The 17,946-nt window shown below is 33.5% G+C and overlaps 1 protein-coding gene across 1 annotated transcript; it reads right to left on the bottom strand.

Annotated features, from left to right (window-relative positions):
• Nucleotides 1-12,392: 12,392 nt before the first annotated feature.
• Nucleotides 12,393-15,074, bottom strand: LOC134254583 (toll-like receptor 4). Its single transcript, XM_062737111.1, has one exon. It carries the CDS (start codon nucleotides 15,072-15,074, stop codon nucleotides 12,459-12,461), a length of 2,616 nt encoding a protein of 871 aa, XP_062593095.1. The 3' UTR covers nucleotides 12,393-12,458.
• Nucleotides 15,075-17,946: the final 2,872 nt, after the last annotated feature.

The following is a 17,946-nucleotide window of genomic DNA, read 5'->3' as shown; positions in this document are numbered from 1 at the left end:
ACATCTCAAACTTAAAGCCACAACAACAAAAAAGTTTTCTTTAATTTTAGACGTTTTCGAATAAATGCTAAATTAAGACAAGAAAAATGAGGTCTGGATATATAGGACGCAACTTGTATCAATGGGAATTCCAACTTATCGTTGGAAGATTTGTTCTCACAAAAATATATTATTTGATATATTGTCAATCAGGAACTAGAGCCTTTTTAAAATATCTTTTATTTTAACAAAATAATTTTTCAGTTTATAACTGACAAGGTTTGTAAATTTACGAGTGATTTTTTATTGAAAAAAGCAGTGTTTTATGATATCCAAAGACCTTGACTAATATTTATCCTGGGAAATGGGTGTATCAAATTTCAAAAAGTATTTTTTGTACGTTATATCCATATGTTTCATTCAGTTGTGTAAACCGTATATACTCGCCTATAAGTCGGTATTTTGGGAGTTCAATTTTTGTCCAAAACTCTATGTCCTATGGAATTCCATATACGGCAGCCAACTGCTAACTGCTAACTGTCAGCTGTTTACTGCCAACTGCTACACATATTTGAATAAATTTTCATATTTATATTGATATTTGTGTGAATTTTTAAATAACCAGACGCGGATCCAGGCATTTTTTTTCCAGGAGGGGACCACCCAGTTAAAAAAATCCAACCCAGAATTTCTTCACAAGAAAAAATAAAGTAAACTTTATATTCTTAAAATTATTTCGGCGGGAGGGTGTGTGCTTCATATTTCCATATCTGGGGGGGGGGGGGGGGGTTCCAAGGTCAGTTTTAGTTGGTTTAGTTTAAAAATTTAAATATAAAACGACCATTAAAATTTTAAATGGATGGTCCGCCCCCTCTAGATCTGTGCATGTGAAACAAAACACAAGGAGGTATCAATCTTTAATTTGAGGAAATTATTTTTCACTATAGAAATTAATGGAAAAAGTGAATTTATTTTCGAAACATCTTTCCCTTCGAAACATCAAATTAACAAAGGGGGATGTTTAAAGATTAAGAACAGAATATAGTCATTTTATTACCAGATTCAAATGAGATAACAGATTAAAAAAATGTACTTTATCACTTATAGATATAATTTAGTGACGTTTTCAGCCTGATTTCAGTTTAAAAATTCCTAAATTCCTCCAAATTTTGTTATTATTGTAAGAACTACGCACTTTATAATTCTCGATTCCCGCCCACATTTTCCATTTATCCGTTTGTAATTCAATTTGATTATTCAATATAAATGTGACAATTAATCTCACTGTATGTTTTTATGAAATTTATATATGTAAAATTCAACATACGAGATTGATAAAGTATATCTTTTATTTGTTATCTTATTAGCAATTGGTAATAAAATGACTATTTTCCAGCTTTTAATCCTGAATACCCCCTCCCCACAAGAGACAAAATGCCTTTGTAAAGAATAAAAGCTGAAAAAAGGATTTGTTGTTGTTTCGCAGGCGAGATATTTTGAAAAATAATTTTTCTGTTAATTCTTTTAGTTAAAACTTTTCTCAAATTAAAGATTTATGTGTCTTTGTTTTTACAAATAAGTTATGTTTTACATGCACAGATCTAGAGAGAGAGAGGGGGCGGCTCCGGACCACCCCTTTGGAATTCGTAAAAGTTACATGTATTTAATGTATAAACTAAACCAACTAAAAGTGACCCCCCCCCCCCAAGAAAAAAAAAACGCGGACAAGTGTAAAGTTGGTATGAAAAATGTCATATACCGGTATATGAAGATATGAAGTATAGGACCCCAACCAACCAACCCCCCACCCCCGGCCGAAATAATTTTTCATATGATAGTTTAAGAGAAGAGTTTACGGGGTTTTTTCCTTGTCAAGATTTCTGGGTTGGAAGATTTTTACTAGGGTGACCCTCTTAGAAAACATTCCTGGATCCGCGCATGGTTTTTTTTTTAAAATTCACATAAATATCAATATAAATATGAAAATTTATTCAAATAGAGGTGGCAGTTGGCAGTAAGCAGCCGACAGTTGACAGTAAGCAGTGAGCAGTTGGCAGTAAGCATTTGGCTGTCGTATATGGAATTCCATAATATCCGACTTATAGGAGAGTCATAAAAAATTGGTATTTTTCTTGAGGGCGATATGTAGTATTTTATATATTTCGGGCGATTATTGTTGAACAAATTCTGGTTATATTATTTGAACACATGAAAAAAGTGCAAGTTTTTACATATTTTAATAACTTTCTTTTTTATCTTAAGTGTGCATTATTTATTTTTGTAATGATTTAAAATCAAATAGTTATTAAAATTCAATTCCATTTTGAAATACATCTTTATTTAAAAAAATGTTATTATGGATAGCAGATAGTCCTCCTCAAAAAGGGAACTATGAGTATAAGTTGAATTACCACTTGCAAAATTAGAATTAAGATCCTCTATAATATTTCTAACAGTGATTGACAAGAAAGACAATGTTGTTTCCTACATTGTCAGCTGGAACCAGACATGATGAAAAAAAAATGAAGATAACAAAACAAAAAACGATTTTTAAAAAATCAATTCAAAAATAGCAATCTATAAAAAGGTCATGCATAAAAATCCTGGAATATTTTGTAGGTGAGATAAAGTGTCGAAGAATTTAAACAGATATGAAATGAAACCGTGATTGTATTTAAAGGCAGGTAATCATCATTGGTGATCATAAGTTTCCAATGATATCCCAAACAGCTTTCACATTAACCTGTCTGACAATATAGCCAACATCGCGTGTCATCGCATCAATTTGTCAATGAGAAAGAAGGAATAACTGGATTTTTTTTTTCTCTCATTTGTGAATACAACGAACGAAAGATAACTTCATTAAAACGATGACGACCAATGCAAAAAAAAAGAAACCCTAGTTTCTTTGATTTCGTAATTTATGGGAAAATATATTTTTATGCCCCCGTAAACTAAGTTTCGGGGGTATATAGTTTTTGTCGTGTCCGTCCGTCTCTCTGTCTCTCTGTCTCTCTGTTTGTCCGCAAAAACTTTAACCTTGCCCATAACTTTTGATTTAGCTGAGCTATGACTTTCATATTTCATATGTGTATTCCTTGTGACAAGACCTTTCTTTGGGTACCACCAAATTTGACCTTTTTACCTTGACCTTGGAGTTTGACCCACTTTTACATGAAAATTTTAAACTTTTACTTTGGCCAGATCTTTTGAACAGTAGATACCAGGACATTTATACTTCACATATGTAATGTTTGTTGAAAGACCTTTCATTGGATACCAACAACCTTGACCCTTTGACCTTGACCGTGTAGATTTCTGTACTTATGAAAAAACTTTAACCTTGGCCATAACTTTTGAACGGTAAGATATAGGGCTTTCATACTTTATATATGTAATTCTTGTGAGAAGACCCTTCATTGGATACCAAGCACTTTTACCCTTTGACCTTGACCTTTGAGTTTGACCTACTTTAAAAAAGCAAACCTTGATCATAAATTTTAAAGGGTTAAGGCTAGTGCTCTCATACTTTAGATATTTCATCCTTGTGACAAGACCTTTCATTTGCTAACAAGAAAATTTGACCCTTTGACCTTGACCTTAGAGTTTGACCTACTTCAAAAAAAATTTTAACATTGGCCATAACTTCTGAATGGTTAGGGCTAAGGCTTCCATACTCTACATAAGCATTCTATGTGAAGAGATCTTTCATTGGATACCAATTGCCTTGACCCTTTGACCTTGACCTTGGAGATTTTGCACTGATTGAGAAAACTTTAACATTGGCCTACTTTTGGTACCATTAAATTTATTTGCATTTAAGAAAAGTTTAATCTTTGCTATGTTGCCATACGGGGGCTTCAGTGTTTCACAAACACATCTTGTTGAATATATTTTTATATATGATTCCTATAAATTCTAGTACTTTATTCTCTCACTATTTCCCTATACAAGCAGCTCACCGCAGATTTGTTTTGCTCTGAATTTTATTTCAAATACGACAAGACAATTATTTGTGAGAATAAAAATGTCATTTATTAAATACTAAATGACAAAAATTTAAGTTTTACAAACAAGGGAGGAAATCAGCAAAAACCAGACATTTTGAACATATAGATACATACATTTTACAAGATATGCACACATGCCTACGTTTTGATTTCCCCAATAGAAATTAGGTCATAAAGAAAACTTAAGTTCTGACTAGATACGACATAAACTTTATGAAAATTGAAATACCGCTTACAAAAAGCGAAAGATGAAGACAAATATGGCCTTACAAAATCTACAGTGACAAAATAAGGAGTAAGTATTTACCAGGTTCAAATAAGAGTGAACCTATTGAATAACGAGAATATGTCACGAATCGTTTACTAGAAAAATTAAATCTGAGCTTAACCATGTTAAGACCTCTTGGTAGAAGTTATGTATATCCGATAGCATTAAGTTTACAGAGTCCCCAAGAGATATTTAAAAGTGGAGCAGACAGACAATAGTGCAGGAAACTAATTTTGAAACATATGTTAGCCTCAGCAATTCAACTGGCAACAGAACTAACATTTTGAAATGAGCATTGTCAAGATTTAATCAGCAGGCAAAGAATTGAAGTAGCATAACTAGCATTTACCTATCTAGAATTAACATTGATCTACCTGCTTCAAAAATTATGCTTGTTATTTTTTTCCAATTAAAAAAGTGAAAATAGGAAATCAATAAATTAATATTAGAAAGATAACTATTAAATAAGTTATCACATAATTAAAAGCATATCGATGCTGTAAATGGCAATGCTGAAATCATAAACGTAAATTTTAGAGATATCTTTACCAAGAACCAGCTGCATTTACATTATGTACGTTTACTTTTGAAATACATTAATGATTTGCGAACAAAAGAATGCTGACTTAACAACCTAGACATTTTGCAGGCGCGTAGCATCTTTTTTGAAAGTGGGGGGGGGGGGGGGCAGCCACAAAAAAAATTTTTCTTACTTACCTGAAAATGTTGACACAATTGAAAAATTGCTCTCAGTACAATGAACCAAAAAACAGACAGAAATTTTAATATTTTTATCGGAATATAAACTGAATAAATAATTATACAAAGCTTTTTTTTTTATTTAAAATGCAGAAATTATAAAGAAATGTATATTTGGGAATTATTTTTACCAAAAAGCTGTATATACCTAAAAATTTGAAATGTATTGATAAGTTGAGAATGACATTGAAATGTATTGATGAATTGAGAATGATAGAATGTAGAATCATGAAACTGTACATTTTAGCAGTAGATATAGGACCCGTATTTATGTCATCATTTGTGTTTGATTTAGATACCAAAATTTAGATTTCTGTTTTACATATACTCACGGATGTTTACTTTATTTTTACTTCATGTCGCACAAATGTAACATTCAAAGTATTTGATTCTATAGTTGACCCCAAAAAATCTATTAAAAAAAGGGGGGGCAATCCTGTCTTTATTTGGCCTGAGTTAAAATTACAGCATGATTTTCATGCATCTAGAAAGAGTTACGTATAAAATTCATAAAAATGACAATGAAAAACTCTATCATTTTGAGCCTCATTCGAGTTCAAAAATTTTTCTCTCAATCAGAGACGTCAGCATAATTTATATCATTATACAGGTGAATAATTATACATTCATACTCGACATTCAGGACCATAGAACATTCAATTTGAGGGATCATTTACTTGCCAACGAATACCATGACACGGGGTCTTGGCTTTTAAGTCTCATTCGAAGGACCCGAAACTTTCACTTGACAGTACCGAGCGCTTGGCATAGGAACGGTTACTGCCTATTTTTTATCTGCTTAAGTCAGTCGTGACCAGGGCTCCAACCCACGACCTTCTGATCATGGAGCAAATGCTAGACCGAATGAGATACGATGACGATGACGGTTATAAAACGTATTATGAACAGATAACAATATTCACCAATATAATTATATGTTGTTTTACGTCCTATTCCTGTCCAACATCCCAGTAAAACACCAGTCTATGGATGATGAAGTCATATTCAGACAAAGAAATTTATTTTCATGTCGCGTCTATAAATCAGTAGGGGCTAAATGCATATAACTGGACTTGCTACGTGTATAAGTACCATAAGATATGTTCTGTGTGTTTAAATGTTGTAATAGCCTTGTACATTAAAATCCCGTACTACTCAAAGAACCTGAGTGCTGCGTATAGGTCTAAATTTGCAGTCCACCACTGGAAAGTCGTGGTGTTTCCATATGAGTGAACAATTCTGTAAATCAGTATTTTTTCATAAAATAAATATTTCTATTTTTGTAGAGGTTGAAAAGACTATCCAATACCAATTGGAAGCTGGTAACCAAAAGTTTCTCACACAAAAACCTACCATTCCTGGTTTTTGAATTAAGGACTTTACATATATATATAAGCATCGAGTCTTTCTAAGATTTATATAAGGAAACTATTTTTGGATGTGATACCCTATTCCTTGAGAAGACCCTTCCTATAAATTAAATGATTTGTGGTGACAAAATAGAGAGTAAGGTTTTCATCAGGGTTAAATCAGAATGAACATATAAAATAGGGATTGTGCATGTCAAGAATTGTTTGTTAGATAAATTAAACCATAGATCAGGTAAAGGCCACTTGATAGAGGTATTATGTATATCTGACAGCAGTGCCCCATAGAGATTAAAACTGAAAAAGACACAATTACGTTGCAGAAAACCAGTTTTTGAAAGATATATAAACATAAGCAATTCAACTGGTATCAGGATCAACATTTTACAATTAGCATTGTAAATGTAATGTTTAAAATCATCATGGAAAGGTACTAAAGTAGCATAATTGCCACTGATCCCTTTTAAATAAACATTGAACTACTAGTATCAGAAAATTAACACTTTTTTCAATGAAATAATCTGGAAATTAAAATATCATTATTAGAAATATATTATTTAAAAAATATTATATGGGGCATCTTTATGCTTCAAATTTCAATATTGAAAGCTTGGGATATTTAGGAGATATTTTGATCAAGAACATGTATTTGTAGTTCAGATAATTATTAAACATTGTAAAGAATTATGCATGAAATGAGGCAAGAAATCTTAGTGTTTCTGCATTATTCAAGAATAGCCTTCTCTGTTTCTCTGTCAATTTATCATTGAGACAAATGCTTACTGACGTTTTTCATGTCAATTGTTAGTCCATCATTTACACACTGAATTGACGACGGATTTTTCCGTTATTTCCCGATCATTACAAGGAGCACATGGCGGGTGTGACTGGTCTACAGGTGATGCTCACTCCTCCATGGCACCTGATCCCACCTCTGATGTTTTGGAGTTCCGTGTTTGCTCTGCTCCAGGGGTATTTTAATTTGATTTCCCTCTGATATGTAGGAAGCAGACCATGCGATCAAGGTCGTTGGCTGTTCGCGGGAAATAATGCAGATTGTTCATCAAAAAGATCCATCAAATTGCAGTTATGATCATATTATATGAACTGATATAAATAGGGCAGGGCAGCATCACCTATGATAAATATGTTTTAAAACATTTAGATTTCTTGAAACAATAAATAAATAAGAAGGTGAATTAAATAAAATTCTGTAAATTCAAATACATTGTATCTATGCCTATTCGATAAATTCTCTACAAATCTAAAGGAGAATTGAAGTGGATTAAAATTAAGATTCAAAACGTTTTGTTTTCAGCAATATCTACTAACAGCAACAATTAAAGTCTACCTTTATGAAATTATATTGATGTTATAAACAAGAACTTATTGCAGTCATTCACTGTGGATCATGAAAAAGATATACATACTTGATAATTTAATAAATGTGAGGAACAATTTTATTCAAATTGTACCAGGCAAAATTCACTTTAAATTTGTTGCAATATCGAATTGTAATTAATTTTAGTTTCTGTTTCTAAGACGTGATTATTTAAAAAAAATAATAACATTATTGAATAACGTCAACGGTGCTATCGTTTTATTACAAATTATAGTCAAACTCGTTATCTTTAAATCATAAGCTCAAATTTTACTGTGTGTCATTTTTTGTTGTACATTTGAAGTGTATAACCTATTTACTTGAAATATACAATATAAAATGAAGGAATTTTAATTGTAAAGCATCAATAAACAATTTTAGTAAGTTAATTAACGTTTTACTTTCTTTTTGAAAGAGATTTAATATTCTTCATTCAATCAACGAAGAATACATTCTAAACACGTACAAGACCTAAAATAATGACCGTGTCAATTTCTGACGTTGAAAAATGACCCCTCAGTCTAGAAAATGATTTTGTTTCTTACAAATTGCTACATTCTAATCTAAAATGTAAAGAGTTGTGGCTCTTTGTAAACGAACAAAATACAGCAACGTCAAAAACGGCTGCTTTACAATTTTCATTAAAACTGGGATCCCCTTCTGGTTTTCTTTGGAAAACAGAACAAAGGATTATCCGGCAAGAATGAAGGCTGAGCACACAGGATAAAGAATTAGATGGTACTCATCAAATATCTCGTATTAAACTTTGATTTTTTTTTTTAATTTTTTTTTTAATTTGAATGCTATCTTTATATTTCATTTCTAAACTTTAAAATCTACAAATCAAAAATTCATGTATATTTTTAACGATAAAATTTTAATATTTCAATGAAATATATGGCGATAACGCACAGTATTCAAGATCAAAGTCCATAAAACAATACAAAATCGGAGTAGAGCAAACAGGGACCTCCAAAACATCAGAGGTGGGATTAGGTGCCATGAAAGAATGAGCACCCCCTGCTGACCGTTCAGACCCGCCTTGTGCTCCTTGTCATGATCGGGAAATAAAGATAAAAATAAATAAAAATCCGTCGTTTATAGACTAACAATTAGTATGAAAAATGTCAGTCAGCATTTGACTTAATGATAAATTGTATTTGCTGACAAGGTCATTGTATCGACCATAGAACTTACGAAATCGTGACATTAATTTTTGTTTCATCAACATGTTTGTCAATAATTTACCTCGTTTGAGAAATTGTTCATACATAGAGCATGCTCTTGCGCATCGAATCAACTGAGATATATAAACTCCGTGTGCAGGTGATGAGGGTGTATTGCTGCATTAATAAGAGAAGTTGACGATTGTAAAGTTCAAGTCATCACGTTTATCATAGAGCTTGGTTGTTAGATTACTATAGTACCATTAATGTCTTTTTTTTAAGTAAAATATCCAAATATGAAACAGATGTGTCAGACTCTGTGGTATCTTTTATCTCAAGCTTACCGGGATATATCTATCGAAATAAGGATGGAAGTTACCATTGTTCATTGACAATAAGTCGTCGATATATCTAAATGTGGAGTTGAAGGCCACAGCATGTGTTCTTCTTTTCACTTAAAAGTGATGTTTTGAAACTCACTTTTTCTCAGTATTCGTGATTGATAGTTGAATCAATTTATACATACTGTACCTCCACATCAACAGTGTGCATTGCTAGTTACATGTATTTGTGTAGCTTTTGGAAACTATAGATCGTCAATATTTCGCTTATTTTTACAAGACTGTCATTTGGTCTCTAAAGCGGTACAAAATTTTTATAAGCTTTGATTTTTGTGAAATTTGATATAAAAGGTGAAATTAACACACATTGATCGATCTAATACATCTATTAACAATACAAATATGTGAAGAGGTCATAAATACGTATCCCTTCAAATTTCAGATGTGGGATAAGATGCCTAGGATGAAAAAGCATCCCTTGTTGACCTGTCTCACCCGCTATGAGCCTTACGCGGTAGACGGAAATTTCTCTGTAGGCAAATTTAGTATAGTAACAAAGGCCTAATAATTGGTAATTTAATTGCGTGTGTATTTTAGACTCTCATTGGTCGATTTCCAAAGAGGAACGCAATTCATTGTTTGGTATGGGGACACACACGCTTGACAACCAGCTAAATCATCTGTATCCATGCAATCCATTCATTTCCAATCCTCGGGATTCATGGAAAATTCCAGATTTAATAAATGTACCCTTAAATTTAAACAGTAGTCCGATCTTACCTCATGTAAACAAACATCATGGCTGCTAGGTCTATGTATCAGTTATTACCTCCCCTCGCTTCCCATCACTTTACGGTTGTATTATTGAGCGGCAAATTTGAACTCATAAAAAGCAACATAATTTTACATCCACAGTTGTTTAATTATTTTAATTAAAATTAAATTATAAGGAATGACTCTAATTCTTGGCCAAATTATTCGAGTGTTACCTGGTTTGGATCAGTTTAAGCTTTTTTATAATCCGCTTCGCGGATTATAAAGCGTTAACTGACCCAAACCAGGTTATATTGAATAATTTGGCCAAGAGTTAGAGTCATTCCTTAATGAAACAAGTCAGTCAAAATACGAACTAATGGTAAGTTTTATTTGCTTACAAAGTCATGAAAACGACCATAGAATATACGGATGCCGACTTTTAACGAGTTTATTGAAATCGTTGTGGTATCAACTAATCGGTGAGTAGTACTAGTATGCATTGCTTTAAAAATATAACGAAAGATATAATGAACATATATGGAGATAACGACCAGTATCCAAGCTCAAAACTCCATCAATCAATACAAAATTGGAGCAGAGCAAACATGGACTCTGAATCAGATTTGGGATCAGATGCCATGGAGGAGCGAGCATCCACTGCCGACTGGTCACACCCGCTTGATTGCGAAAGAACGGGAAAATCCACCGATAATTTAGTGTGCATTATGGCCTTACAACTGGCATGAAAAACGTCAGTCAGCATTTGAATTACTGAAAAAATGTTTTTTAATTGCTGACAGGATCATAGTATCGACCAAAGAACCTACTAAATGAGGACTTTAAAAGAGACTGTTGATATTCTTGTTTCAGAAATTTGTCAATAATTTGCCTCCTTTACGTAAAAATAATCAGAGACAATATATTTCCCCAATAATTTCCTACTAAACTGGATCCCCGGTTTATTTAATGTTCTTTTCTTCTCGATACCCATCCGTACAATATTAAGTTTTCGTCAAATAGCGGGATCAATATTGTGATAAACCGTACTTAAATCTTTAACGCCTTTTTGAAAAATCTGATTTTAATTATTATTTACCAAAGAAATAAACATTTCTCAATGCTTACATAACTAGTTAGTCGACAAATATACATGGACACGGCATGATTTTCCGGAGTTTTGATTATCTGTGTTTATCTCTTTAGCCTATTTGTAATTAATTAATTTTAATTTCTGTAGATAAAAAAGTTGAATAATTGGCAAGTTTATCATACACTTAATCATTGGAAACATAAGGAAAAAAATTGTATTTATAATTTAAGTCATTCCATGCTGCCATTTTTGTTCAATCGTATCCCCCTTTCTGCATATCATGATATTCAATTCAATCAAATTATACGACCCAAATACATGTACATCGTCTAATAGAACGAACAAAATCCGTTTTTTTGATCGGAGAATTACCTAAGAAATAATTATTTTTTATCTAAATTATTAAGTCTTGCATATATTTAGTTACATAAATATCATTTTCCATTTTTTTTCTTCAAAGTCTATGAAATAATATTGAAGCCCCAACCATATTTTAAACTTTTAAAAATTCATTGATATATAGTTCAATGTTCCCTCATAATTTGTGATACCAGTCAAATAAATAAAGACAGGAAAGTATTTGATTTAAATTCATATTTTTTTGGGTATTTGATATGATCAGTAATTATGCAATTTTATCCAGTAAAAATTGATGTCGAAACAAGAATAAAGTTCTTCTTGCATAGTGCAAATATAGTCCTTTAAACTTCATTCATTTCAAATTTAGATAAATGAAATGATTATAAAATGCGCAACTCATGTTCTTGGTACCGTTGTTACGATTTTGTGTGCCCTGTCACGACTTTGTACATAAAAGATAAGGAAGCAGTTTTTGCTGACATCAGCTCTTCATGGCGTTGCATTTTTAAACAAATACTGTACATTTGAATTTTTTATTACATTTAGTCAATGGACGTTGATTTACAAATATAGAACATATTACATAGGCCGTGTAACAACTTAATTAATAGAATGACGAGGAGAAGTTTACTAAAAAATATATAACATGAAATAAAAGTGCCAAGTAATACATAGATATAATGAAATTAGGCCTGTCTACTAGGTACTCATTAAAATCTTGTCAGCAACTTTCCATTTTGCAAACACCAAAACGTGAATGAATCAAATTTAACCATATAAAATTATAAATCTTATCGTTACTTGAATGTTTAAAAGCTGAATATTGTACTGCTGTAATATAAGCACTACGACATACACATCTACACTTCTACACTCTATAGGACCCTAAAATGATAGCTAAATAAAAACAACCATTCTTCATGTTCAACCATATGAAAGCTGAATAACACATAGATTGCAATGTTTTGAATGCATGAATCTTTATAAGACTTGATCTAAAAGTGCTCTTTCTAATGTTTGCCAAAAGATTGCTTCGTCCTCTGCATTTACAGGAAAATCGGCAAAAACAGTAGAATCCCTGGCTTCTGCCATTTTTAAAGGCAATTTTTCAATTGCGATGTCTCCCTTGAAAATGAATATTAGCGAATGTGATTTACGTGTAAACTTCTCTTCAAAGAGCGCCATGTTAAATTCATACATACACCACTCTGACTTTATGAAGTGCTTGGAAATGACCAGCAGGGTCTTTCTACTGTTTCTGATGGCACCAATAATATTGTCTGCAATATCTGAACCTGGAATGAAGTCCTTATCATGAATGCACACATGAAACTTTTCCTCAAATCTTGGCATAACCTCTTGTAAAACAAATGTCCTGTCTTCGTCGGCGTAGGATACAAAAACATCGTAATTATAGTCTTCGGTATTTCTCAGTGGTTCATAGTTTCTTTTCATAAGTTCTCGTTTTGCAACATATAAAAAGTATCGTATCTTCCATTTCTGTTTGTTCACCAGAAATGCAATAAGTATAGCTAAAACACCTATTATTCCAAATGTTAATAAAGCTACGACGTATCCTTCAGTCTTGAAGCAATTTCGCTCAAGTCTAGAAAGTTCTGCCTCCAAATATGAATACAGTGACAACGAGGTACCATTTGAGACTCTGCATCTATATGAATGAAAACTAATAAAATACACACGTTTATCAGTGTTTCTTAGTCTTTCCTTCATCCATTTAAGGAATGGAATAGATTCACATGTACAAACAAGCGTATTGTTCATCAAATTTACTGAAATTCCGTGATGGTTATCGAGTTCCATCATGCTTGTTTTGGACAAATATTGAACATAGTTACTCGACAGATCTAAAGCTGACAAGTGAAAATATTTCATGCTGAATGTTATGTCCTTCAGACCATTTGTACTGAGATTAAGAGTTTTCAAACTAATTAATCCTTTAAATATTTTCTGTGGCAATTTATCAATTCTGTTGTTAAAAAGACTCAGATGCTCAAGGTTTCTTAGTCCCTTAAAAATTTGACCCTGTTTGTCTTGCGATAATGGATAGACAAGGTAATTCGATTCTAAAAGAAGAGTTTTCAAATTCGAAAAATTGTCAAAGAAATAACTGGAGACTTTTGAACACAAATTTTCTGAGAGATCCATGTATTTCAACGTTGAAACATTACATAATGGGCCTCTCCATTCAGTGAATGTATTGCCTCTGATGCTGAAATTTTCAATTTTATGATAATACCCAAGCGTCACGCCTTCTATGGTACTTCCAACACGTGAAAAGTCAAAATGAAGAGATTTCAAATTTTTTGGAATACTTAAATCTACGATACTAGCGTCGTCACATGACGCTTTGTTGGTTGGTGTAGCATGTTTTTGAACTGGCCAGTCTTGCATTTGTTGGTTGTATGGATAAGTATCTCTGTTCCTAGATTCACATTCAAAAGACCTGTTGTAGTCATCACATAGATACTGTTCATGCAGTGGCAGATCATTCGGATGTCGGTGTTGAAAACCTATATCAAGAACCTCAAGGCCAGTGACAGTAGAAAAATCTCGATACATGTATATCCCTGGTGTTAACCTGTTTCCAACTAGAGAGAGTGATTTCAACGATGAAGGAATGATAAGAGATATTGCAGGATACATATAGTCCATTCTGTTTTCGTCGAGGTGTAATTCTTCAAGGCTGGAATTTTGTAAGGATGATAAAAAATTCCTTGCCACATAAATTCCTCTACCCAAAGTGCAGTATATTCCTTTTGCTTTTAAAACTTTTATCGATGTTGAATTTAAACCCTCTGTGATATTTTTCAGTCCACACATGGTCAGTTGGCGATTGTAAGATACATCTAAATATACAAGATTCTGCAGGCTTCTGCTGAATGTTTTCCTTGTTTGATTCAGTGCACAGTGACTGAGATCTAGATATTTGAGACTAGGGACATTAGAAAAGAAATCCTCTGTTAAGTTATATATTTTACAAATTCCGGTCACACCAGTGAAATTAAGTGTCTCTAATAGACAATTCTCTAAAAATCCGGATCCCAAAATATATCCCGGAATTCCATCCATGGCCAAGTTTGTAAGTGATTTTAGTTGCCCGATTGCCTGGTCTGGATATTGTCTTGGAAATCCAGTTTCCTGATGCAAGTTTTTCTGTATGTCCAGATGTTCTAATGATTTTAGATCCCGAAAAACTTCATTGTAAAAGATAGTTTGGTTAAGCATCAATTGATTGTTGCTTATGTTAAGTACTTTCAGATGTTGTAGTCCACTAAATGAATCTTTCGGAAATTTTGAAATTATGTTGTGTGAAATATCCATCCATTGCAATTGATCGGGTAAGGTTCCTTTCAAGGGAGAGTTCGTCAAGGAATTGTAACTTAAATCAATCCAAAACACTCGGGAGTTGTTATTATGAAAAACTGGTGAAGTTGTCAAGTTAAGGTGAGAGCAATTCGCCAAAATCCTAAAGTGATCGAATGTTCGACAGGTGCATCTGCTATCAGAGGAACATTCATTTTGTCCATTCACAATTAATAAGACAACACTACAGATATACAATCCTTTCCCACTCATGCCAAAACTCTATGAAGAGGTTCGGAGAGGCAGAACCTACCTATATCGAATGATTTACAAGGAAGACTAGATAAAATTGATGTCGTTGCCGATTAAAATTCGTTATACTACTGTTTATTTAAGAGGAAACGTTTAAATGGAAGTCGACAGAAAGTAGACTAGTCCGGATTTACGACACAATGAATTTTTTTTTAACAAAATGCTCAGTTGTAATGTTAAAGCTGGTGATACTTTTCGTTCATATATCCATATATATACCCCATACTGTATATCAAATATACAGTACGGGGTATACCGTATAACGGGTATTTTTTACGTGCTGCTAATTTTTACTAATTTTTACGAGTTTTATAAATCCGTAAAATTTAAACGCGTAAAATTTCACATAATTTATAAAACGGCTCGTTAAAATTTTCAACATCGTATGTGTAAAAGTAATGCTAATTGTCTTTAAGCTCACTCCCTGGAGGCTATATAATTAGTGTACAAAGAGAACTAAGAAGAGTATACTGGGACTACATCGAGGGAATAGTAACACCTAAAGTAGAAGACGACCAATATAGCGGCCTAAAGCGCTTCTGGACTTACATAAAACACCAAAGAACCGACAACAATGGAATCTCACTAATCCGCAGTGAAGGAGTGCTACATGACAATCCGACCGACCAGGCAGATGTGCTGAACAAGCAGTTCCAGTCTGTATTCTCAGAGAAGACGCATATCAGTACTGAAGAATTTACTCGTGACTGGAAAATACCCGGTTGCACCAGAACTCCACATCACCCATAATGTAATTCTAAGACTATTGAAAAATCTGAATCCATACAAAGCAGCGGGGCCAGACGGGATTAAACCAAGAGTACTGAAGGAGCTGGCTGTCAGCGTTACCCCTATTCTCACCATCATCTTTAGGAAATCGTTACAAAGTGGAGAGATACCATCTGGTTTTCAAAAAAGGGGATAGATACAAGGCTGAGAATTATCGACCCATCTCACTCACATGTATCTGCTGCAAGCTCATGGAGCATATCATCACCAGCCATATTATGTATCACGCTGATACCAACAACATACTTTACCCACTTCAGCATGGTTTCCGTAGCAAAAGATCCTGTGAATCTCAACTCACTGAGTTTATAGATGACATAACCAATCACATGGCTGCCGGAAAGCAGACAGATGTATTGATCATGAATTTTCCAAGGCTTTTGACAAGGTTAGCCATAGCCTCCTCATCCATAAGCTCCGACATTATGGGATCCAGGGAAATGTAAACAACTGGATTGCTAGCTTCCTGTCCAACAGAACACAAGCTGTAGTAGTCGATGGAGAAATGTCCAGCTATGTCAGTGTTGACTCCGGAGTGCCCCAAGGGTCAGTCCTTGGGCCAAGCCTATTCCTGTTCTATATAAACGATATGCCAGAAGACCTCAATGCCACAGTAAGGCTTTTTGTCGATGATACTATCGTATACCTTACTGTCACGTCTGAACTGGATACCCAGACACTCCAAGCAGACCTTGATAAACTGGGCATTTAGGAAAGGAGGTGGAAAATGGAATTCCATCCTGATAAGTGCAATGTATTATCAGTCAGCAGGAAGCCTAACCTAATACATCACCAATACTTGCTACATGGCCACATTCTCGAACATGTAAAGAGAGCGAAATACCTCGGCTGTCTTATAACATCAGACTTGAAATGGAGTGATCATATTAGTAACATCTGCAGCAAAGGAAACAAGACCTTAGGATTTCTCCGCCGAAATGTTTTCCTTGTTTGATTCAGCTCTACAACCATAAAGGAGAATGCATTACAAATCACTGTTAAGTTATATATTTTACAAAGTTGGTCACACCAGTGAAATTAAGTGTCTCTAATAGCACCTGTCTGGATCCCCTTCCATCCATGGCCAAAAGGATATCCATAACCTGGAGATGGTCCAAATCCAGTTTCCTGCTGCACGTTTTTCTGTATGCAACAGGCATGGTAACAGAAAAACTCAAATGTGGACAGCATTGATTGTTGCTTAACATACTTTTAATGTTGTAGACCACTAAATGAATCTTTCGCGAATTATGTTGTGTGAAATATCCATCCATTGCAATTGATCGGGTAAGGTTCCCTACAAAATTGTCCGGAAAAGTTAAATCAATCCAAAACACTGAGTTGTTATTATGAAAAACTGGTGAGTTGTCAAGTTAAGACAATACCCAAAATCCTAAAGTGATCGGCTGCACTGCTATCAATACCATTCATTTTGTCAACAATTAATATAGAAAATTCTACAGATATACAATTTTTTCCCACTCATGCCAAAACTCTATGAAGAGGTTCGGAAGGCACCTACCATATCGAATGATTTATAGATAAAATTGATGTCGTTGCCGATTAAAATTCGTTATACTACTGTTTATTTAAGAGGAAACGTTTAAATGGAAGTCTCAGAAAGTAGACCACCTATTTGCCTTAAAGCTATGATACTATTTTATATCCTATATTAACCTTTTATCAACTTTTATTTTTGGAATTTTTACTTTTATAAATCGTAAAATTTAAACAAAATTTCACATAATTTATAAAACGCTAAAATTGATTGTGTAAAAGTAATGCTATTGTCATTAGCAGAAGCATATGATTAGTGTACTGTTGGTATTTTGAGCACTTTTAAGTCAATCATCAATTGGGATCATACAGGTAAATCTCAATTAACTTGTATAAATAATACAAACATCGCCAATTAATTAAACAATACGAAATAGGAGCAGAGCAAACGCGGATCTCCAAAACATCAGAGGTGGGATCAGGTGCCATGGAGGAGTGAACATCCCCTGCCAACCGGTCAGATCCGCCGTGTGCTCCTTGTCATGGT

Source organism: Saccostrea cucullata, unplaced genomic scaffold (genome assembly GCF_032062105.1).
Source record: "Saccostrea cucullata isolate Sc308-1 unplaced genomic scaffold, CSIRO_AGI_Scuc_v1 ctg354, whole genome shotgun sequence".
NCBI lineage: Eukaryota > Metazoa > Mollusca > Bivalvia > Ostreida > Ostreidae > Saccostrea > Saccostrea cuccullata.
The sequence above is the reverse complement of the archived record's forward strand: the minus strand, read 5'-3'. Positions and strand labels throughout refer to the sequence as shown.

What these genes read in the sequence shown, in the direction of transcription:
- LOC134254583 (XM_062737111.1), bottom strand. Translation starts at nt 15,074, where the DNA reads ATGAGTGGGAAAGGATTGTATATCTGTAGTGTTGTCTTATTAATTGTG.